General features: G+C 51.5%; 1 protein-coding gene across 1 annotated transcript in view; it reads left to right on the top strand.

Annotated features, from left to right (window-relative positions):
- ZFR2 (zinc finger RNA binding protein 2) overlaps positions 1 to 24,785 on the top strand; it is a 60,960-nt gene that overhangs the window by 5,687 nt on the left and 30,488 nt on the right. The window contains exon 3 of the mRNA XM_030936842.1: positions 23,668 to 23,878. Coding sequence (XP_030792702.1) covers positions 23,668 to 23,878 — 211 coding nt within the window. The remainder of the gene's footprint in view (positions 1 to 23,667; positions 23,879 to 24,785) is intronic.

Below are 24,785 nucleotides of genomic sequence, written 5' to 3'. Positions count from 1 at the left end.
ATTTAAAAGCATTTTCGAATGGCCCTGGAAAACAGTCTTTTCACGTGAGTGTAATGAGTATCGATGTTCTTTCCTGGAGTTCTGGGGGTCATGGGACAAAGGCCCTGATCCAGATAAATAGGCAGCCCTAGAAAAATAAGGAAAACGCCTGTAAACCCTGTGTTCATTCTCTTTGTATTTTATTATTAGTAGTATTTAGACAGGGTCTCACTCTGTTGCCCAGGCTGGAGTGCAATGGCGCGGTCTCGGCTCACTGCAACATTTGGCTCACGAGTTCAAGCAATCAAGCAGCCTCCCTAGTAGCTGAGCCTGCAGGCGTGCGCCACCACACCCAGCTAAGTTTTGTATTTTTAGTAGAGAGAAGGTTTCACCATGTTGGCCAGGCTGGTCTCAAACCCCTGATCTCAGGTGATCTGCCCGCCTCGGCCTCCCAAAGTGCTGGGATTACAGGCGTGAGCCACCGTGCCCAGCCCTACTTCAGTTATTTTTTGAGGTAGGGTCTCACTGTGTCACCCAGGCTGGACACATCGTAACTTAATGCAGCCTCAACCTTCTGGCCTCAAGCAGTCCTCCCTCCTGGGCCTCCTAAGTAGTTGGGATTTCAGGTACATACCACCACACCAGGCTAAATGACTTTTTTGTAGAGACGGGGTTTTGTCATTGGCCAGGTTGGTCTCAAACTTCTGAGCCTAAGAGATCCACCCGCGTCGGCCTCCCAAAGTGCTGGGATTACAGATGTGAGCCACCGTGCTCTGTTCAACTTTAGTTTTAAAGTTGCCAGATTTCTTTTAGCTAGAAAGTTAATTTGTAAATATTTTGGGGAATGACACTAAAAAAAGGTGGATATGTTGCTTTGGGCAGGTTTTTCTCCCCTAAGGTAAGTTCCATTTGCCTTTTTAAATGGACCTACGGCAAGTCATTTACTTGTCGTGGTTGGTGGAGAGTGGAGAGGCGGCATGGCTCTGATTGCGCGTCATTGTGGATCTGGGAAGCCAGTCCTGCTGCAGGAGGTGAAGTCTGTGGTGAGCTCTGTCCCTCAGGAGCAGAGTGACCTGTAATGTCCCCAAGCCCTTGCCATGGATGTGTAAAGAGCCGGGGGTGTCTGTTGTTTTGAGTGTCGTTGGGCCGTGGATGTATAAAGAGTCGGTGGTGTCTGTTGTTTTGAGTGTCGCTGGGCTGTGGATGTATAAAGAGCCAGGGGTGTCTATTGTTTTAAGTGTCGTTTGGCCGTGGATGTATAAAGAGCTGGTGGTGTCTGTTGTTTTGAGTCGTTGGTTGAGTCCAGGTTGGTGGTTCGAGGCTGGCTGTAATTGCTCATGAGAACCTGGGGTTTGCCATCTTGTCCTGCCCTTGACATGAGCGGCTCATGAGCCAGCACAGACGGGGCTCTGCAGGCCGTTCGGTTTCTTAAAGCAGCAGGAGAGGGCTGGAACAGGAGATGACTCCTCCTTGTTCCTGAGATGTGGGCCAGTTTGGTGCACAAGAGTAAAAAGGTGTTGCTATAGTGAGCTGATGCTGTTTCTGGGAGGGCACGCAGCTAATGCTTTCTCTAGCGTGATCGGCATGGTATCGTCAAGATGGTGTTCTCAAGCACCTGCCTGGTGGGGCTCACCACGCAGCCACCTCCACATGGGACTGTGTTCCTTCTCAGGGCAGAGGACAAGCCCATCAGTCCCACTGCTGCACATCCTGGCTCGCCCCCGAGGCTCAGGAAACTCAGCGCCCGGGCTCTGGAATCCAGTTCCCACCTCAAGAACCTGAGGCCCTATGGTGGCTCCGTCCTGAGGAACCAGGCGGGTCCTGGTTTGGAGCTGGCTTCTTGACTCCATTCAAAAGAAGACGGTTTGAAAGTGAGCCTGGGATAATAAAATCCTTTCGGGCCGCGTGCAGTGGCTCAGGCCTGTTATCCCAGCACTTTGGGAGGCCGAGGCAGGAGGATCGCTTGAGCCCTGGAGTTCGCGACCAGCCTGAGCAACATAGTGAGACCCCCCCATCTCTAAAAAAAAAAAAAAAAAAAATTAGCCGAGCATGGTGGTGCACACCTGTAGTTCCAGCTGCTTGGGAGGATGAGGCGGGAGCGTCACTTGAACCCAGGAGTTTGAGGCCACAGGGAACTATGATTGTGCTGCTGCACTCCAGCCTGGGAGACAGAGCAAGACCCTGACTCAAAAAGCAAAACAGTCCTTTTGGTATCTTCCCAAGGATTGAGTTAACAGAACTCCTTTCTAATACGTTGGGACATCTTGGGGGTTTCTGGATCTGCACTGGGCATTTCACGTGGAGACTGCACCTAAGGGTTTCATGGTCAGAAAAAAGAGAAAGAAAAAAACCGGTTACAAAATCTGGACTGTTATGGGTATGAATGTGTAAGATGCATTTTGAATATAAAACCCCTGTGAACAGAAGTGCCAGAAAATGAAATTCTGGGGTGTGTGTGTGTGTGTGTGTTGTATGTACACCCAGCAATTGAAAGGTCATCTTGCTGCCGGTAAAACAGACTTGAAAATACTCTCCCTGATGAAGGACTTGACTGGGCGCATCAGCATCTGGTGTGGCAGGGCACGTTGTCTCTCTGGCCCCTGAGGCACTGCGCCCTCCACCTGGGTGCGCCAAGGCCAGAACACTGGAGTGCGGGTGTTCTCCAGGGTCACAGAAGGCGGTGGCTGGATGAGTCAGGGTCTCTAGAGGGACAGGACTCACAGGATAGAGGTCTCCATTGAAAGGGAGCTTATCCAGGAGAAGTGACTCGCACGGTCACGAGGTAAAGTCCCGGCTAGGCTGTCTGCAGGCTGAGGAGCAAGGACGCCAGGGGTGGGTCAGTCCGAGTCCCCAAACCTCAAAAGTCGGGAAGCCAACAGCGCAGTCTTCAGTCTGTGGCCGGAGGCCTGAGAGCCCCTGGCCAGCTGCTGGTGTAAGCCCAAGAGTCCAAAAACTGAGGAACTTGGAGTCTGATGTTCGAGGGCAGGAAGCACCCAGCACGGGAGAAAGATGGAGGCCAGAAGGCTCAGCCAGTCCAGTCCTTCCACGTTCCTCTGTCTGCTTTTATCCTGGCCGCACTGGCAGCTGATTAGATGGTGGCCACCCAGAGTGAGGGCGGGGCTGCCTCTCCCTGTCCACTGACTCAAATGTGACTCTCCTTTGGCAGCCCCCTCACAGACACACCCAGGACAATACTTTGCATCCCTCAGTCCAATCAAGTTGACACTCAGTATTAACCATCACAGGGCCTATGATATTTCCATTTCCAGCTGGGTGGCCTCAGCCTTCATCTCCGTCTGCCATGGGGGTGTTAGAGAAATAGGTGATGAGCTGTGTTCGGGAAGAAAGAGTCCTTGTTTTTAATTATGTGGGTTTTTTTGTTTTGAGACACAGTCTCACTCTGTCGCTTAGGCTGGAGTGCAGTGGTGCGATCTCAGCTCACTGCAATCTCTACCTCCCGAGTTCAAGTGAGGCTGAAACCTCAGCCTCAGCCTCCCGAGTAGCTGGGATGACAGGCATGCACCACCATGCCCGGCTGATTTTTGTATTTTTAGTAGAGACAGTGTTTCACCATGTTGGCCAGGCTGGTCTTGAACTCAGGTGATCCGTTTGTCTCGGCCTCCCAGAGCACTGGGATTATAGGTGTGAGCCACTGCGCCTGGCCAAGTCCTTGTTTTTAGAAAGAAAGAACGATGACATTTCTCAGCCTGTGATTCTAGGAAAATCTTTATTTCCGATTGAGTTTTTCCTTCGACTCGAAATGTTTTTTGAGTTTTGTGTGTGTGTGTTCCCATTGAGTTATTCAATGCGGTGTTCAGTAGAAAGTATTATACGCAAACAGAGAATGACCCGTCTTCCTGGCTGTCCATAAGACATTTCGCCACCTGCCTCTACCTGCAGATCCCACCCGTGTCCGTCTGAAGTGTGGACCACACCCAAGCCTGCTCTGTCCCTTCAGAGCAAGAGCATGGCCCCACGGAAAGAGCTCTGGACCAGGGGACGTGGGTGGCTCAGATGGTTCCATTCCATCCCCTAGGCCTCTACGTCCCCTTGAGCTTGGTGGCCACATGAACAAAATTAGATCAGTGGGGCTCGCCAGCTTTGCATCCCAAAATTCAGCTTAGAAAGATGCACCTTAGGCCGGGTGTGGTGGCTCAAGCCTGTAATCCCAGCACTTTGGGAGGCCGAGACGGGCGGATCATGAGGTCAGGAGATCGAGACCATCCTGGCTAACACGGTGAAACCCCGTCTCTACTAAAAAAAATACAAAAAACTAGCCGGGCGAGGTGGCGGGCGCCTGTAGTCCCAGCTACTCGGGAGGCTGAGGCAGGAGAATGGCGTGAACCCGGGAGGCGGAGCTTGCAGTGAGCTGAGATCCGGCCACTTTACTCCAGCCCGGGTGACAGAGCTAGACTCCATCTCAAAAAAAAAAAAAAAAAAAAAAAAAAAAATGGAAACTCTGGGGCCAGGCACAGTGACTCCCACCTGTAATCCCAGCACTTTGGAAGTCCGAGGTGGACAGATCACCTGAGGTGAGGAGTTTGACCCAGCCTGACCAACATGGTGAAACCCTGTCTCCACTAAAAATACAAAATTAACTGGGTGTGGTGGCAGGTGCCTGTATTCCTAGCTACTAGGGAGGCTGAGGCAGGAGAATCTCTTGAACCAGGGAGGTGGAGGTTGCAGTGAACTGAGATGGTGCTGTTGCACCCCAGCCTGGGCGACAGAGCAAGACTCCGTCTCAAAAAAAAAAAAAAAAGGAAACTCTGGCCACCCTGGGCTACATCCTAAGCTCCTGCCACATGGTGGGCCCTGTAGCCTATGAGTACTTGTTTAATCATCACACCATCCCCCTAGCAAATTAGGTGTTCCCATTTTACAGGTGAGTAAACAGTCTAAGAAAGAATAAGGGACTCAGAGCCCCGTAGTGGGCACAGCCAGGTCTGGAAGCCGGCCAGTCGGTGCCAGTTTTTATGGGTGTCCTCCCAGTCCCCGCCCATGATCCCTCACACCCTCAACCTCTCTCCTTCACCTTCTTGTTCTTGGAGAATGGCTCATTTGGTAACCATGGGGTTGTCATTTATGGAGTGACTAAGTGGTGACACAGGAGGCCCGTGCTGTTGAAAGAGGAATTTATCACCGATGCTTGCTGAGGGAGAAGGGGCTCGCCACACCACACAGGGGGAACACGGGTAAGGCAGGAGCAGGAGCAAGGGCAGGCTGAGGCCATGGCCTTTATTGGAGTTTCCAGGCATGGTGGGGCAGGGCACACTTGGGGATTGGCTAGCTCATTCCAGGAGACTTCAGGCTACAGGGGTGGTCTCTGGTCACCTGGTACCTGTGGTTTGTGTCCCTTGCAAAATTCAGGTGTTACCCACATGATAGTATTAAGAGATGTGGCCATTAAGAGGCGTGCTTGGGGCTGGACCAGTGGCTCACACCTGTAATCCCAGCGCTTTGGGAGGCCAAGGCAGGAGGATCACTTGAGCCCAGGAGGTCAAGGCTGCACTGAGCTATGATCATGCCACTGCATTCCAGCCTGGGAGACAGAGCAAAACGCTACCTGAAAAAAGAGATGTGGTTAGGTCATGAGGGCTCCTTGTGAATGGGATCTGGGCCCTCATGAAAGGGCATCACGCGGGGCAGGGGGAGGCTGGCTGGTTCACTTGCTCTTTTGCGGTGTGAGGATGCAGGAGGAAGGCCCTCACCAGACACCAGGTGCCAGCGCCTTGATCTTGGACTTCCCAGCCTGTGGAACTATGAGAAAATGAAATACTGCTCTCTGTACATCACCCAGGCTGGGGTCTTCTGTTGCAGCCACACAGATGGCCTGAGATGCAAGACCCTGCCTCTAAAATATAAATAAAACAAAAGGCTGTATAGTGCATGATTCCTTCCTATGAAATTTCCAGAACAGGCAAATCCACAGAGACAGGACATGGATTAGTGGTTCTGGGGCCTGGGGAAGGATGGAGAGAATGCTGAAGTGGACGGGTTTCTTTTTGGGGTGGTGGAAACGTTCTGAAATTAGGTAGAGGTGATGTTTGCACAGCCTTGTAAATGTGCTAGATGCCACCGAACGGTGCACTTTAAAGCGGGAATGTTACAGTGTGGACTTACCTCAATCTTTAAAAAATATTGTCTTATCGATGACACCCAGTTTCTGGACTCCAGCTCAGTCCTCTCCCTGGAGCTCTAGTCTTGGCCCCTGCATAAAGCGGCCGGTGCAGCACGCTCTGTGGATGTCTGACTGGCATCTCAAAGACTGATCATATCCAAGTCCAAGCGCCTGCGCGCTTCTCCACAACCCCTTCATGCTGCTGACTTCCCCACGGCAGGCAGGGCCGCCTGCAGTCCTTCGTGCAGATCCCAAACTGGGGAGCCAGCCCGGTCTCCTCTCCTTCTTCTGACCTTGAGCGCACGCCCCTGCACGCGCACCGCCTCCACCGCGCGCCAGTCTGCCTCGTCTGTATTTTGGACCTGCACGATTCCTTCTGCTCTCACCCCCATTTCCATCCGCGCACAGCGCCAAAGAGGCCCCATCACAACGTAGCCCGTGTCCCTCCTCCGCTGGAAACCCCCGTGGGGTCTCAGGACAAGCCGGAGCCCCTGCGATGGCCTGTGACATCCATCACGGTGTTCCCTGTCCCCTGTTCCACGCCCTTTATTCTCTGCCCTGCGATGGACTGTGACATCCATCATGGTGTCCTCTACTCCCTGTTCCACCCCCTTTATTCTGTGACCCCATCTCCTTTCATTCCTTCCGCTCTAGTCACACTGCCTTCTGGACCATTCCAGATTCTGGGCATTCCACCCTCAGGCCCTTCCCATGCAGTTCCCTCTGCTCAAATGCTCTTCCCTGTTTCCCCAGCTTTGTGTCTTCACCTTCCTCCTCACCCACCAGGCTGGCCATGACCAGCCCGTGAGAAACTGCACCTCCCTGCTCTCACCCCCTGCCACATTCTTCCCAACGGCATGAGAACCATCAGATCGCGTTGAGTTATTTTGCTTACCCCGTGTCTCCGTGGACTATCGCACAGCACCCTCCTGGAGGACAGGACTTTGGTCTGGTTATTCCCCGCTGCTGTGACAGCGCCCGTGACAGCAGCCGGCCCCCAGAAGCACCCAGGAAGTATTTATCCAGTGACTCAATGAATTTGCCCCCGGATCGCCCAGGGCCGCTTTCACTTTCTGTTGAGGTATTTTGTACACACAGAATTCCTCATAGTGCAACCCGAAAAAGCAACATCATGTTTAAAATGGTGCCTCAGGCCTATAATGACTTTTTTTTTTCAGCTTAGCCAGAAGATGGCCTCCTTTGTTCTGAAAATGCAAATGATTTTTCATGCTAAGTTGGGATTTCAAGTAGAAGTAAAAAATTCACATTAAAAAAAGAAAAACTTGGCTGGACACATCAGCTTATGCCAGTAGTCCCAGCACTTTGAGAGGTCAAGGCAGGAGGATGGCTTAAGCCCAGGAGTTCGAGACCAGTCTGGGCAACATAGTGAGACCCCATCTGTACCAAAAATTTAAAAAATTAGCCAGGCACAGTGGCTCACACCTGTAATCAGCACTTTGGGAGGCTGAGGTGGGAAGATTGCTTGAGGCCAGGAGTTCAAGACCAACCTGGGCAACAAAGCAAGGCCCTGACCTTGCAAAAAATTGAAAAATCATCTGGGTGTGGCAGTGCACGCCTGTCGTCCCAGCTACTTGGGAGGCTGAGGTGGATCACTTGAGCCCAGGAGTTGGAGGCTTCAGTGAGCTGTGGTTGCATCACTGCACTCCAGCCAGGGAGAGAGAGCGAGACCCTGAAAACAGAAACAAAAACAAAAACCCTCTTCATGATGTAGTTTAGCAGAGCTCTTGTTTTCTGCCCAGCTCTTTTGCTCTGCAAGAATTTAAAAGGACTGCTTCCTATCCTGTGAGTTTATTGCAGAGTTTACGGGCACTGGCTCTACATCAGGACCCCTGCCCTAACTGTCTAGTGTCATCTATATCAGCCCCTGAGGGGTTTCTCTCTGGGATGTAGGAATCTGAGCTCTGACCATTTTTGGAATAATCAACTTTAGGTTTTGCTCCAGAGTTGGTGTGTTCACGTGATCGCTGGTCTCAGCTACCACAGGTGTCTCTGAATCAGACTCTGCAGATGGCTTTGAAGTGCCTGTTATGTGGTAGTTGCTAGAAAAGGCTAGAAAGAACAAGACTTTTTTTTTTTTTTAGACAGAGTCTCACTCTGTCACCCAGCCTGGAGTGCAGTGGTGCGATCTCAGCTCACTGCAACCTCCACCTCCTAGGTTCAAGCAATTCTCCTACCTCAGCCTTCGGAGTAGCTGGGGATTACACAAGCCTGCTACCACACCTGGCTGATTTTTTTTGTATTTTTAGTAAGGATGGGGTTTCACCATGCTGGCCAGGCTGTTCTTGCACCCTGACCTCAAGTGATCTGCCCACCTCGGCCTCCCAAAGTGCTGGGATCACAGGTGTGGGCTACTGTGCCTCAGGGCACAGTGTGTTTTTTTGAGACAGGGTCTCACTCTGTTGCCCAGGCTGGAGTGCAGTGGTGCAATCAAAGCTCACTTCAGCCTGAAACTCCAGGGCTTAAACAATCCTCCCACCTCCACCTCCCAAGTAACTGGGACTACAGGTGCACACCACTGTGCCCGGCCAATTTTTGTAGTTTGTAGAGACTTTGTAGCGGCGGGGGTCTCACTGGGTTGCCCAGGCTGGTCTTGAACTGTGCTCCTGGGCTCAAGCTATCCTCCTGCCTCAGCCTCCCAAAGTGCTGGTATTAACAGGCGTGAGCCACCGCACCCAGTCTGGTTTTTAGTATATTAACAGAATTGTGTGACCGTTACCTCAAATTCCAGAACATTTTCTTCAGCCCAAAAGGAAATTCCATCTCCATTAACCATTACTTTCACCCCCTCCTTCAGGGTCTGGCACCCACAAATCCCCTTCCTGCCTCTGTGGATTGGCCTCTTCTGGACATTCTATAGAAATGGAATCACATACTGTGTCCAGCTTCTCTCACGGAGTGTGATGTCCTCAAGGTTCATCCATGCAGCATGTGCTGGAGTGTCTTTTTTTTTTTTTTTCTTTTGATGGCAAAATATATATAACCTAAAATTTTCCATTTAACCTTAACAAATGCTTTTTGATCCACCTGTGACAGCAGGGATTCTCAACCCGGGGTCTGGGAAACGTAAGGTAACTACAGGCACATCTGTTTCTGTCATTTTCAGGGGATCAAGGCAGGGCGAGAGGCCACAGCTTTCATCTGACTCTAAATTGTGAGAAGGCAAGGAGGGGATCAGCGTGACCACCCACCCTGGGAACCTGGGGAGGGCTGTGGGCCTCGCCCTATCTCACCTGAGACCTGGCAGAAGCAGCAGTGTTGGCTGCCGACCATCTGCAGAGCTAGGTTCTAATCCCTAGTCCCCAGCCCCAGGGGCCCTAGCCTGTCCTTCCCAGATCTGAGCTTCTCAACAGCAGTTTTTAAGAGATGGGGTCTCACTGTATTGCCCAGACTGGTCTCCAACTCGTGGGCTCAAGTGATCCTCCCAAAGTGCTGGGATTACAGGTGCGAGCCACTGCACCTGGCCAGCAGCACTTTTGACATTTGGGGCTGGATTATTCTCTGCAGTGGAGTCAATTCTTGGCACTGCAGGGTGCTTAGCAGCGTCCCTGGCCTCCACCCACTCCATGCCAGGAGCTCCCCCAAATGGTGACAACCACGAATGTCCTCAGACATCACCCAGTGTCTCCTGGGGGCAAAATATACCCTCTTTGAGAACCACTGCCCTGGGCTGCCTGGGTTTTGATGTCTGTATGAGTTATGCTGTGGGGTGTTCTTCCCAGGAGCTGTGTTTTTGCTGGCTCTGCTCCTGAAACCACGATGTGGCAGATTGTTGCCAAAATGCCCTCATCCTTCATGCCCCCTTATATCCATGCCCTTCCCACCATGTCCTTGCTACTCTTCCAGTCCAGAAGTGGAGACCACTCCCCTGGCCCTTGCATCTGGGCTTCCTTGTGCCCTGCCTTGGACAGGCTGCAGTGGAAGTGACGTTGTGACTGCCTTGAGCCCAAGCTTAAGAGACCTTGCCTGCATCTGCTCCATCTTGTGGGACCCTGCGTAGTGAAGGACCCAAGACTGGCCTGCCGGAGGAGGAGATACAAGGAGAAGAAGAACCACAGTGCCCCATCCAACAGGTAGCTGCCCTCCAGGGGCAGAGAAGCCCAGCCATGGTGAGGAGAGCTGCCCAGCTGAGGCCCACGTCCACCAGGATTGCCACCCAGTTGAGCCCCGCCTCAGCCAGGAGAGTCATCCAGCTGAGCCGTGTCTGGCTAGAAGAGCCACCCAGCTGAGCCATGCCTGGCCAGGAGAGCTGTCCAGCTGAGCCCCGCCTGCAGAATCACAAGTGACATGAATGATTGTTGCTTTGAGAGAGAGGTCAGCGGACTTTTTCTGTAAAGGGCCACATAGTAAATATCTTCGGCTTTGTGAGCCACACCACGTCTGTTACATTAGTGAACCCTGCCATTGTATTGCAAGACGAGTCATGGACAATGCGTCATCCGATGGGCTTGGCTGTGTGCCAATAAAACTTTATTTTTTTGGATGCTGAAATGTGAATTCCATGTAATTTTTCACATGCCATGAAATATTATTACCCCTTTAACTTTTTCCAGTCACTTAAAAGTATAAAAACCATTCTCAGCTTGCCACTGTACAAAAGCAGGCAGGCCAGATTTGGCCACACATGGCTGACTCCATCTTAAAAACCCTTCTGTCCCTCCCTTCCTCCCTTAAATTCTGGGCTCCGCCAGGCCATGGTCTCCCCTGCGAGTGGGTGTGAGACCCATGAAGATGCGGGCTGCCCCATTGGAGACAAACCCCATGCTCCACTTCCTCGTGTAAGTGTGCTTAGTGGAATATAACAGCAGTGTGTGCATGCACGTGTGTGTGCATGCATGTGCGTGTGTTGGTGGCTTCTGGGGTCACAAGCAATGACTTGAGGCAGGCCAGGTGTTCCCTTCCTGAGTCATGGTCACTGTGTTGGTCACAGTCACCAGACACAGTATTACCCTTGGCTGTTCCCAGGCCCTGTTTTAGGTGTTTGTAAAGCCCTACACTGCTGAGAGCTGGCTTTGACTGTGCTTTCCTGCAGGTGACATGATGGCGCATGTGTTCTGTCCCCCTGTCCATCAGCCCCTCTAGTTCTGGCCCCTGTGTATCTCGTGTCCTTAACCAGCCTTCCCTCTAACTGCTCCCCTCTCTAACCATCACCATCTGTCTTGGTCGGCTGGGGCTGCCCTAACAATACCACAGACTAGGACTTAAACAAAATTTATTTTCTCCCTGTTCTGGAGGCCAGAAGTGTGAAATCAAGGTGCCAGCAGGGGGTGGTTTCTGGTGAGGCCTCTCTCCTTGGCTTGCAGATGGCCACCTCCTCACAGTGTCCTCCTGTGGCTTTTTCTCTGTCGATGGGCACCCCTGGTGTCTCTTTCCCTTCTTTTTTTTTCTTTTTGTTTTGTTTTGTTTCTTTTTTTTAAAGAGACTGCCCTGTCATCCAGATTGGAGTGCAGTGGTGAGGTCACAGCTCACTGCAGCCTCAATCTCCTGGGCTTGATCGAGCCTCCCACCTCAGCCTCCCAAGTATCCACGAGCACATTTTTTTTTTTTTTTTAAATAGAGTCTCGCTCTGTTACCCAGGCTGCAGTGCAGTGGCGTGATCTTGGCTCACTGCAAGCTCCGCCTCCCGGGCTCACGCCATTCTCTTGCCTCAGCCTCCCAAGTAGCTGGGACTACAGGCGCCGCCACCTCACCAGGTAATTTTTTGTATATTTAGTAGAGACGGGGTTTCACCGTGTTCGCCAGGATGGTCTTGATCTCCTGACCTCGTGATCCGCCCGCCTCAGCCTCCCAAAGTGCTGGGATTAGAGGTGTGAGCCACTGTGCCTGGCCTCTTCCTTTTCTTATAAGGACCCCAGTTCTATTCAGATCAGTCCCACCTGATGACGTCATATAACCTTCATTCCCTCCCTGAAGACCTAATCTCCAAATACAGTCAAATGGGGGTGAGGGCTTCAACATAAGAATTGGGAGTGGGGGGACGTAATTCAGGCCAAAGTTTGTCATGAGATGTCCAGGTGACTCCTCGTGGCTGAGGATAAAACCCAGGTTCTGCCGGCACTGGAGAGCCCTGAGCTGCCTCCTGTCACACCTCACTCCCATAGCCTCTGTCCCGCAGCACCCAGGACAGTCGCCCCACCCGCCCTCCCCATTTCTCCCACGCTCCTCTCAGCGCACTCCATTGAGCCCCTCCTCTTTGAAATTCCAGGTACCCTTCCCAGGGGTCCCTGGGCCTTTTCCAGCCTCTGGGGGAGCCTCCTGGGTCTTCAGAGCAGTTGGCATGCCCTTCCTTCTCCCAGAGGGTGCCTGGGTCTCCCTGCCTCTCCCCCCCGCATCTCTGCTATCTATGCAGAAGAGGCGCTCCATTCCCGCCATTAGACCACAGAGTGGCGGGACAGGGCAGTGACCTCCGGCGAGGTCAAGGGTATCTCGGCTGACGTCACCCTGACCCTGTAGCCCTCACAGGTCCTCAGTCTGCTCACAGCTGTGACGTTCACAGGGCGTGGCACTGAAACCAGTGGGAGTTGCCCTTCAGGCCAGTGGGGATGCTGAGACCCGCCCTCGGCCAGCGGATGTCCAGCCGTCTGCACGCTGGTCATGCTTCCGTCCTCCCTGCACCCTGGCTCAGTGGATTCCAAACTGTAGCATGCCTGAGCGTTGCTGTTCAGGGTTGTCTACAAGAAGAGCGTGTTCTTTTTCCTTCACTGTCTTCATGGTGCTGACTCAAGCCTGACTCGCAAGTCAGAGACCAGCCCACAATGTCCTGGGGAGCCTTCCAGAGTAGGGACTGGACCAGGCAGGAAGCAGCCTTCGGCTCTGTCCACCTGCACAAGGCTATGATCTGGCATCGAGCTCGTCCTAGACCATCGGTTCTTAACTGGGCAGTGTCAGGGAACATTTGTCATTGTCACGACTTGGGGGAGCTCCTGGCATGAAGTGGGTGGAGGCTGGGGACGCTGCTCAGCACCCTGCAGGACCCAGAACGGCCCCACCCCAGAGAACAATGTTGTCCCAAATGTCGGCAGTGCCTGAGTTGGAAAACTCTGCCTTCTGCTGCATGGGCTGTCTGATCTCCGCCGTGGAGCCAGTTCACCAACCAGCCGCCTCCACTGTCCTCTTAGGTGGGGCGTCCACCAGGTGGAGACAAAGCTGTGTGCAGAGGCACAGCGGGAGCAGGTAGAGAAAGCTCCACAGGTTCCCGCTCCTTCCTTGGGGTCCTGGGCTGAAGGACTCCGCTCAGTCTTCCACCTGAGGTTCACGTGCCCCTACAGCCCTCTGCTGGTGCTGCTCGGCACGCCTGGGCCTCCAGGTTGGAGGGGCAAGGTCTCAGGACCCAGGGAAGCCAGAGAAGAATGGAGCTTCCTCCCCAGAAAGCTACTCACGATTTACTACCTAGTACTGAATGCTTTGTGGGTTTTTTTGTTTGTTTGTTTGTTTGTTTTTGAGACGGAGTCTCGCTCTGTCACCCAGGCTGGAGTTCAGTGGCATGATCTTGGCTCACTGCAAGCTCTGCCTCCCGGGTTCACACCATTCTCCTGCCTCAGTCTCCCGGGTAACTGGGACTACAGGCGCCCACCACCACGCCTGGCTAATTTTTTGTATTTTTAGTAGAGACGGGGTTTCACTGTGTTAACCAGGATGGTCTCGATCTCCTGACCTTGTGATCCTCCTGCCTTGGCCTCCCAAAGTGCTGGGATTACAGGCATGAGCCACTGTGCCTGGCCTAACGCTTTGTGTTTTTAAGAGATGGGGTCTTGCTCTGTGGCCCAGGCTGGAGTGCAGTGGCGTGATCTCAACCTACTGGGCTCAAGAAATCCTCCTGCCTCAGCCTCCTGAAGAGCTGGGACTGCAGGCATGCACCACCATGCCTGACTAATTTTTCTGTTTTGTAGAGATGGGGTCTTGCTGTGTTGCCCAAGCTGGTCTCAAACTCCTGGGCTCAAGCGATCCTCCCATCTTGGCCTCCAAAAATGCTGGGATTACAGGCGTGAGACAACACACCTGGCCATGAAAGCTTTCTTTTCAGGCAGAGTTTCACTCTTATTGCCCAGGTTGGAGTGCAATGGCACAGTCTCAGGTCACTGCAACCTCCACCTCCCTGGTTCAAGCGATCCTCCTGCCTCAGCCTCCCAAGTAGCTGGGATTACAGGTGCCTGCCACCATGCCCGGCTAATTTTTGCGTTTTTAGTAGAGATGGGGTTTCACCATGTTGGCCAGGCTGGTCTCGAACTCCTGACCTCAGGTGATCCGCCTGCCTTGGCTTCCCAGAGTACTGGGATTGCAGGCATGAGCCACTGTGCCTGGCCATGAAAGCTGTTTGTACAAAAGAGGCAGCAGGTCTCAGTCCAAAGGGCTCTAGAGCTGCGATCATACTTCGACTTCCCTGCCCCTGCACTGTAGCTTGGGCGGATCATACCCTCTTGTTGAGCCTTGTATATTTTACAAAACCAAAGAGAGGGCCTGTGGGTGTCCTTCCAATCTCCATCCCATCCTTTCTCCTGGCCAGCTTGGTTTGGACTCTACCTCTCTCCTGGGTGTCTCAGGAGACGGTGGTCCCAGCTCCAGGAGTAGATCCTGATGATTCTAAATCAGCTCTCCTGGCCTCTTTGCTGTTGACTCTTAGTGGCTTGTGGGTGGTGTAGGGCTCAGGCAGGACAAGAAGCCACTCTAGAGTAAACCTTGGAGCATTGCTTTAATAGCGAAAGATCGGAAGCAATGTGAGGTGGTCTAGAAATACATCTGCAAATTGCTCCCTATGCCTTCTTTCAAAAGGTGCGGCCTGAGCCTCTCCCCATATGTGTGGGTCAGATTCAGTGATTCGCTTCTAATTAATGGAATGTGGCAGAAGTTATGCTAGATGATTCCTTTTTACAAATTTTTTTCTTTTCTTTTCTTTTCTTTTTTTTTTTTTTTTTTTTTTTTTTTTTTTTGAGATGGAGTCTCGCTCTGTCGCCCAAACTGGAGTGCAATGGCCGGATCTCAGCTCACTGCAAGCTCCGCCTTTCGGGTTCACGCCATTCTCCTGCCTCAGCCTCCCGAGTAGCTGGGACTATAGGCGCCCGCCACCTCGCCCGGCTACTTTTTTGTATTTTTTAGTAGAGACGGGGTTTCACTGGGTTAGCCAGGATGGTCTCGATCTCCTGACCTCGTGATCCGCCCATCTCGGCCTCCCAAAGTGCTGGGATTACAGGCTTGAGCCACCGTGCCCGGCTAATTTTTTTATTTTCAAAAAATACTTTTTTTTTTTTTTTTTGAGAAGGAGTCTCACTTTGTCGCCCAGGCTGGAGTGCAGTGGTGCAATCTCAGCTCCCTACAACCTCCACCTCCCAGGTTCAAGCGATTCTACTGCCTCAGCCTCCTGAGTAGCTGGGATTACAGGCGTGCGCCACCACACTGGGCTAATTTTTGTGTGTTTAGTAGAGATAGGCTTTCACCGTGTTGGCCAGGCTGGTCTAGAACCCCTAGGCTTAAGTGATCCTCCTGCCTCCACCTCCCGAGTAGTTGGGATTACAGGTGTGAGCCACTCCCCTGCCCCCGTCTCTATGAAATGATTCCTGAGGCTGCATCATAACAAGGACAACTTCCACCTGGTGTGTGTGCCTCCCTCTCCCCTGCTCTCCCTCATATCCCTTGCTCTGGGGGAAGCCAGCCGCCATGTTGTGAGGACACTCAATCCACGCGAGGAAAGGCCCGCATGGGAGGAACAAGGACTGCCACGAACGATCGGCACCAACTTGCCAACCCTGGGAGGAAGGCATCTTGGAAGCAGATCCTGCTGCCTGCCGCTGACCTCTTAATGGCAACCTCATAAAAGACCCCAAGCCAGAACCCCGAGGAGCCAGTCCCAAATTCCTGATCCACAGACACAGTGTCTAAAGCCACGTTGTTGTGTGGGGTTAGTCTATCACTTGGCAGGAGATAAATAATGCATAGTATAAATGTCCACCAATAGGATAACAGGTGAATGAATCATGATATTTTCAAAGTAAACAGTCTTTTCTATAGAAGCATATTCTGCTTATGTAACTAAGGAAAACAGGTGAATGAATTGTGCTATTTTCAGACAAGTAAACAGTCTTTTTTAGAAGCATATTCTGCTTACATAATTAAGAAAAACAGGTGAATGAATTGTGATATTTTCAAACAAGTAAACAATTATTCTTCTTTTGGAAGCACATTCCACTTATGTAGTAAGGAAAATAGGAAAAAGGTGAATGAATCGTGACAGTTTCAAACAAGTAAACTGTTTTTTTTTTTAGATGCGTGTTCTGCTTATGTAACTAATCAGTCTTTACGTTTGGGAGGCCCAGGGCAGAAGTACAGATGGAAGCCTGCCTACCATATGTCTACATATTTTAACATTATCAACCAAGCTGGCTAAAGTTAAATACAGTATGTTCTGTCCCACTCACCATGACAAACACACCTTTCTAACAACATACACAAAAACTGTGTGCTGCTGTGGTTTTTCGAGTCAGCAGAGCATCAAAGATGACTGGATTTAATTAGCCAGCCCTCCCTGTCCATGGGTTCCACATCTGTGGATTCAACCAACTGCCAAACAAAAATATTTGGAAAAACAGGCCAGGCGCGGTGGCTCACGCCTGTAATCAGCACCGTGGGAGGCTGAGGCGGGTGGATCACCTAAGGTCAGGCATTCAAGAACAGCCTGGCTAACATGGTGAAACCCCATTTCTACTAAAAATACAAAAATTAGGCTCGGCATGGTGGCGGGGACCTGTAATCTCAGCTACTTGAGGAAGGAAAATTGCTTGAACCCGGGAGGCGGAGGTTGCAGTGAACCGAGATCATGCCATTGCACTCCAGCCTGGGCGACAGAGGGAGACTCTGTCTCATCTATTTATATATTTATATATTTATATAATATATATATTTATATATTATGTGTTTATATATAATATATAATATATATTATATATTATAGATTTATTATATATATGTATATGGAAAAATGGTCAGGTATGGGTGCACAACTGTAGTTGCAGCTACTGGAGAGGCTGAGGTGGGAGGATCACCTCAGCCCAAGAGTCTGAGACCAACCTAGGCATAAGAGCAAGACCTCATCTCTACTAAAATTTTTTAAAAAATCTGCCAGACACGGTCGCATGTCCCTATAGTCTTAACTACTCAGGAGGCTCAGATGGGAGGATTGCTTGAGCCCAGCACTTTGAGGCTACAGTGAGCTATGATCATGCTGCTTGCCCTCTAGCTGGGCATCTAGGGTGAGAACCTGTCTCTAGAAATATAAAATAAACTAAAATACTTGGAAGAACTCCACAAAGTTTCCAAAAGCAAAACTTGAATTTGCCACATGCCAAGTACCACGTTGAATCCACACAAATGAAGTAATGTGTAAGCACTGCATTAGGTGTCAAGTAATCCAGAGATTATTTAATGTATACAGGAAGCTATGTGCAAATTCTATACCTTTTTGTATCTTGTGTTTATCTATTTTAGTAGAGATGGGGTTTCACCATGTTGGTCAGGCTAGTCTCAAACTCCTGACCTCAGGTGATCCCCCGGCCTTGGCCTCCCAAAGTGCTGGGATTACAGGTGTGAGCCACCACGCCCGGCCGCTACACCTTTCTGTATCAGGGTCTTGAGCATCCGAAGATTTTGTCATCCATTGGGGAGTCCTGGAACTCATGTCCCACAGACATTCAGGGGCGACAGTATTTCTGTGCATGTCTAGGCACTCTGTCGATGGGCTGGTGATGTTTGGATGTCTCAAATAAAATGAAAACAAACTCATCTGTAAATGATTATATGTTCCGTAACATTTATTTTCTGTGCCTTAATTTCAGCATGAATGATGTTTGTGTAATTAAGATTTCCTTAGAGGCCGGGTGCGGTGGCTCACGCCTGTAATCCCAGCACTTTGGGAGGCTGAGGTGGGCAGATTACCTGAGGTCAGGAGTTCGAGACCAGCCTAGCCAACATGGTGAAACTCCGTCTTTACTAAAAATACAAAAATTAGCCAGGCATGGTGGCACGTGCCTTTAGTCCCAGCGACTTGGGAGGCTGAGACAGGAGAATCGCCTGAACCCCAGGGGGGCAGAGGTTGCAGCGAGCCAAGATCATGCCACTGCACTCCAACCTGGGCAACAGAGCAAGACTCTGTCTCAGAAAAAAAAAAAAAAGAAAGAAAAAGATTTCCATATCATTTAGTGTGTTATGGAAATGACCTGAAGCAGCCATTAGGGGCTGAATCTACTCCCTTCTCCCACACATTCCTGTGTTGAAGTCCTAACCCTCAGTACCTCTGAATATGCCTGGATTTGGAGACAGGGTCTTGACTTATTTTTAGTTTTCTTCTTTTCTTTTTTTGAGACAGGATCTCGCTCTGTTTCCCAGGCTGGAGTGCAGTGGTGTGAACATGGCTTACTACAGCCTTGACCTCCTGGGCTCAAGTGGTCCTCCTGCCTCAGCCTCCTGAGTACCTGGAACTACAGGTGCACACCATCTTGCCTGGCTAAATTTTTTTTTTTTTTTTTTTTTTTTTGAGACGGAGTCTCGCTGTGTCACCCAGGCTGCAGTGCAGTGGCCGGATCTCAGCTCACTGCAAGCTCCGCCTCCCGGGTTTACGCCATTCTCTCACCTCAGCCTCCCGAGTAGCTGGGACTACAGGTGCCCGCCATCTCGCCCGGCTAATTTTTTGTATTTTTTTAGTAGAGACGGGGTTTCACCATGTTAGCCAGGATGGTCTCGATCTCCTGACCTCGTGATCCGCCCGTCTCAGCCTCCCAAAGTGCTGGGATTACAGGCTTGAGCCACCGCGCCCGGCCTTTTTTTTTTTAAAGATGGGGTTTTGTCATGTTGCCCAGGCTGGTCTCAAACTCCTGTGCTTGAGCAATCCTCCTGCCTCAGCCTCCCAAAGTGCTGGGATTATAAAGGTGTGACCTTGTAGGGACCATGTTGCAGTTTTACTTTTTTTTTTTTCTTTTTTTTCTTTTTTTTTTTTTTTTTTTTAACTTTTCTTCTTTAACAGAGATAGAGTAGCCCTATATTGCCCAGGCTGGCCTCAAACTCCTGGGCTCAAGCCATCTTCCTGCCTCGGTCTCCCAAAGTGCTGGGATTACAGGTGTGAGCCACCATGACTGGCCCCTCTTTACACTTTTGTAATAAAAAACTTTCTCTTGTAGAGACAGGGTCTCACTATGTTGCCCAGTCTAGGGTGCAGTGGGAGAGCCAGGGTCTTTGAAGAGGGAATGAAGTTGAAATGAATTCAACTTAATCAATTTAGCCTAATGCAGAGTGGGCCCTAATCCAATCTGACGGGATCCCTGTAAGAAAAGGAGATTGGAACACAGACACGCACAGAGGGACAACCACATGCGGACACAGGGCAGAGACCGCCGTCTGCAAGCCACAGAGGGACCGGCCCTGCCGACACCTCGATCTAGGATATCCAGGCTCCAGAACTGTGAGAGAATCAGTAAGTCTCTGTTGCTGAAGCCGCCCAGCCCATCGTACTTGGCCATGGCCACCTGGCCCAACTGCAGCCCCCTCTCCCAACCAGGGTTTTGCCTCGAAACTGCAGAGCACAGACGCTGACTGTAAAGACTGAGTCTCCCGGCGGGTGGGCCACAGGGAGCTCCATTCCAGACTCCAGGGAGGGAGAGGAATTCTTTCCTCCGTGGAGGCCTCAGGGTACCAGGCCTCGTTCTCTGCTGGAACCCCAATTGAGAAAGACTCATCTAAAGGATTCAACCACAAGATGCCATTAAACCACAAGTGTGCAAAAATTCAATATGTCTCCATCATAAATGCAATTTAAACATAAAACACTGGGCCTGGCGCAGTGGCTCACACCTGTAATCCCAGCACTTTGGGAGGCCAAGGCAGGTGGATCACTTGAGGTCAGGAGTTCGAGACCAGCCTGGCCAACATGGTGGAAACCCCATCTCCACCAAAAATACAAAAATTAGCCAGGTGTGGTGGCAGGTGCCTGTAATCCCAGCTACTCCAGAAGCTGAGACAGGGGAATCACTTGAACCCAGGAGGTGGAGGTTGCAGTGAGCCGAGATTGATTGCACCACTGCACTCCAGTGTGGGTGACAGAGCGAGACTCCATCTCAAAAAAAAAAAAAAAGTAAAACATTGAAAATTTAACTTCATTTGTTGTTTTTTTAAAAGTTACTTTCCAATAATATTCAGAAATTTCCATTAACATTAAAAGGCAAGATAGATGGGTGAAGCGGGGACGTGATTGGTAATGGATATGAGGTTTCTTTGCTTTTTATTGTGATAAAATCTAGAAAACATAAAATTGACGAGTTTTACCATTTTATTAATAAGTGCACAGTTCAGTGGCATTAAACACATTCACATGGTTGGGCAGCCGTCACCACCATCCATCTCCAGAACTTTCTCATCTTCCCAAACTGAAGCTCGGTCCCCATGAAACACTCACTCCCTTTCCCCTCCCCAGCCCCGGGCACCCCCCATCCTACTTTCAGTCTCTGTGAATCTGACAACTCTAGGGACCTCCTAGGAGTGGAACCACACAGGCTTTGTCCTTCTGTGCCTGGCTTCTCTCACTGAGCGTGACGTCCTTACGGTTCATCTGCCCTGTAGCCTATGTCAGGACTTCTTTTCTTTTTTTTTTTTTTTTTTTGAGGCGGATTCTCGCTCTTTCGCCCAGGCCAGTGGCACGATCTCAGCTCACTGCAAGCTCCACCTCCCGGGTTCACGCCATTCTCCTGCCTCAGCCTCCCGAGTAGGTGGGACTACAGGTGCCCGCCACCTCGCCCGGCTAATTTTTTTGTATTTTTAGTAGAGATGGGGTTTCACTGTGTTAGCCAGGATGGTCTTGATCTCCTGACCTCGTGATCCACCCACCTCGGCCTCCCAAAGTGCTGGGATTACAGGCTTGAGCCACTGCACCCGGCCTCTTTTTTTTCTTTTCTCTTTTTTTGAGATGGAGTCTCGCTCTGTCGCCCAGGCCGGAGTGCAGTGGCATGATCTTGGCTCACTGCAAGCTCCGCCTCCCAGGTTCATGCCATTCTCCTGCCTTAGCCTCCTGAGTAGCTGGGACTACAGGTACCCGCCACTATGCCCGGCTAATTTCTTTTTGTATTTTTAGTAGAGACAGGGTTTCACCGTGTTAGCCAGGATGGTCTCGATCTCCTGACCTTGTGATCCGCCCACCTCGGCCTCCCAAAGTGCTGGGATCACAGGCATGAGCCACCGCATCCAGCCAGGACTTGTTTTCTTTTTAAGGCCGAATCATATTTCATTGTGTGGATGGACCACGTTATGTTCATTCATCCAATTTTTTTGAGACAGAGTCTTTGTCTCCCAGGCTGGAGTGCAGTGGCGCAGTCTCAGTTCACTGCAACCTCTGCCTCCCAGGTTCAAGTGATCCTCCAACTCAGCCTCCCGAGTAGCTGGGATTACAGGCGCGCCCCACCACACCTGGCTAATTTTTGTATTTTTAGTAGAGATGGGGTTTCACCATGTTGACCAGGCTGGCCTCAAACTCCTGACCTCAAGTGATCTGCCCGCCTCGGCCTCCCAAAGTGCTGGGATGACAGGTGTGAGCCGCCGCGCCCGGCCCATTTATCCACTCATGCACGCTTGGGTTTCTCCCACCTTTCAGCCACTGCAGATAGTGCTGCTGTGAACATTGGTGTAAAATACCTACTTGAACCTCTGCTTTCTTTTCCTTTGAGTAAGAACCTTGGAGTGGAATTGCTGGGTCATGAGATGATTCTAGATTAGCCTTGTATGATGGTGCGTGCCTGTGGTCCCAGCTCCTTGGGAGGCTGAGGCAGGAGGATCACTTGAGCCCGGGAGTTCGAGACTGCAGTGAGCTATGATCGTGTCACTGTACTCCAGCCTGAGTGACAGAGCCAGACCTCATATCTAAAACAATCAGGCCAGGCGCAGTGGCTCATGCCTATAATCCCAACACTTTGGGAGGCTGAGATGGGTGGATCACCTGAGGGGAGTTCAAGACCAGCCTGGCCAACATGGTGAAACCTCGTCTCTACACAAATACAAAAATTAGCCAGGCATGATGGTAGGTAACTATAATCCCAGCTACTTGGGAGGCTGAGGTGGGAGAATTGCTTGAACCTGAGGGGCAGAGATTGCAGTGATCCGAGATGGCACCATTTCACTCCAGCCTGGGCGACAGAGCAAGACTCTGTCTCAAAAGAAGAAAAAAAAAGTAAAATAAAACAAGCAAACAAAAGTGCTCAGCCACATGTGGCTGGTGCTTCTATACTGGGCGATGAAACTCTCAGCTGCAGAGCCTGGGCAGAGGACCCTGTGTCCAGGTAGGAGGACAGCGTAGGGAAGAAGGAGTTAAAATGAGTGAACCGTGTGTACTTGTATCAGTACATTTCAGACAAGGTTTGCTGGGCATTGGAGAAGCAAGTTGCAGTGTGAGATGCACAATAAGAACATAATTTTGCACACATGTTACTGAAAAGCACAATACCGTGTTGTATAAAGATTCACACGGGGCCGGGCGCGGTGGCTCAAGCCTATAATCCTGTAATCCCGGCACTTTGGGAGGCCAAGACAGGCGGATCACGAGGTCAGGAGATTGAGACCATCCTGGTTAACATGGTGAAACCCGGTCTCTACTAAAAATAAAAAAAAAAAAAAAATTAGCTGGGTGTGGTGGTGGGTACCTGTAGTCCCAGCTACTCAGGAGGCTGAGGCAGGAGAATCGCTTGAACCCGGAAGGCGGAGCTTGCAGTGAGCCAAGAAAAAGTTCGGTTTTCTTTGAAGAATCTTTTTTTTTTTTTTTTTTTGAGACGGAGTCTGGCTCTGTCGCCCGGGCTGGAGTACAGTGGCCAGATCTCAGCTCACTGCAAGCTCTGCCTCCCGGGTTCACGCCATTCTCCTGCCTCAGCCTCCCGAGTAGCTGGGACTACAGGCGCCCGCCACCTCACCCCGCTAGTTTTTTGTATTTTTAGTAGAGACGGGGTTTCACCGTGTTAGCCAGAATGGTCTCGATCTCCTGACCTCGTGATCCGCCCGTCTCGGCCTCCCAAAGTGCTGGGATTACAGACTTGAGCCACCGCACCCGGCCTGAAGAATCTTGACATGGAGAAAAAGCCCTGCCACACAAGTAGATCATCTACAAAGCGGAACTCAGATGGGTTCGAGTCCCACCTCTGCCACTGACAGTGCCTCGGTTTCTGCATCTGTAAATTGGGTGCAGTGGTAGTTCCAGTATTAGGAACTCAGATGGGTTCGAGTCCCACCTCTGCCACTGACAGTGCCTCAGTTTCTGCATCTGTAAATTGGGTGCAGTGGTAGTTCCAGCATTAGGAACTCAGATGGGTTCGAGTCCCACCTCTGCCACTGACAGTGCCTCAGTTTCTGCATCTGTAAATTGGGTGCAGTAGTAGCTCCAGCATTACAGCGTTGTTGTGAGATGGTGTTAATTTGTGGGAAGTGCTTCCAGCTGTGCCTGGGCTCCTAGGAGGGTCTCCACTAAGCAGGGCAGCTCAGGTCCGGTGGGGTTAGAACTTGCTCTAACCCCGTGGGGCTTGTGTGTGTGTTTGTGGTTCTAGCGCCCAGACTCCAACTCTTCCCCTGCTCACCACGGGGGCCAGCTATCCTGCACAGCCCACTCCTGGGATGGAGCCCGCCTCAAACCCGGCCTTTCCCCCAGCTGCCCCGGCAGGGTACGGTGGATACCAGCCCCACTCCAGCCAGGAGTTCACCTACGGCAGCCGACCCCAGGAGCCCGTCCCCACGGCCACCACCATGGCTACCTACCAGGTATCCAGTCCTTTCTTTAACAGCATTGCCGGGAAACGTGGATTGCCTTGCATGGGTGAGAGCAGTGGGCTCCCTGCAGCTACTCCTCCCAGGTCTCTTAACCGCGATCCTTCCTTCGGGACCCTTCTGCTGGCATTACGTACCTGCGGTGGGGAGAAATCAGGGCAGAGTCACTTCCAAAAGAATCCACTGCTCTCGGGGACAGGCCGCATGCATACCTCCACATCGGGGCAGTGGGGACAGTGACAGCACTCAGAGCTTTGTCCCGGCCTCAGCAGTGACTGTGAAGGAGGACAAGGGTCACCTGGGTTGGAGGAGCCCTCCCTGGCCAGGGCAGGTGGCCTCAGCCTCCTGGCCCCAGAGAGACCAGGACTCACTCCACCTTCCCCACGCTCCGGGTTCCTGCCTTTCTAAGAGGGTGTCTGTGGCATGTGGGGCACAGCTGGGTGGTGACAATCCCACCTTCCCAACCGAGGCACTCAGGCTGCAGATCCAGCCACTGTGTTCCCACTTGGTGTCGCAAAGATGTCCCCTATGACCATGCTCCAACTCCCCAGCCCTGCCGCCTGCACCTCGTCCCCAGGTCGTGTTGGTCAATGGCATCAGAGGCCACCTGTCACCCAAGCACCTACCTGACCCCACCCTCTTCCTTCCCTCTCCATTTCCTTGCTAAGGCCTCAGGGGCTTCTCCCTGCAAACCCACCCTCTCCTGCCACACCCAGTGTCCTCTTGTAAATCACAGTCGGATTCTTGGAAATTAGTGTCAGCTCCATGAGAGCTGCTGTGTCAGCCACATCCCCTGCCCCCTGCCCCTGGGCCAGGGCCTGGTCTTGGGCAGATGCTTAGGAGCCAGCGCTGCGGGAAAGACTAAATGCAGAGTGCAGTGTGACCAGGGCGCGTTGCACCT

The sequence above is a fragment of the Rhinopithecus roxellana genome, chromosome 8 (genome assembly GCF_007565055.1).
Source record: "Rhinopithecus roxellana isolate Shanxi Qingling chromosome 8, ASM756505v1, whole genome shotgun sequence".
NCBI classification, from domain to species: domain Eukaryota; kingdom Metazoa; phylum Chordata; class Mammalia; order Primates; family Cercopithecidae; genus Rhinopithecus; species Rhinopithecus roxellana.
Note: the sequence above shows the minus strand (reverse complement) of the source record. Positions and strands in the feature narration are given on the sequence as shown.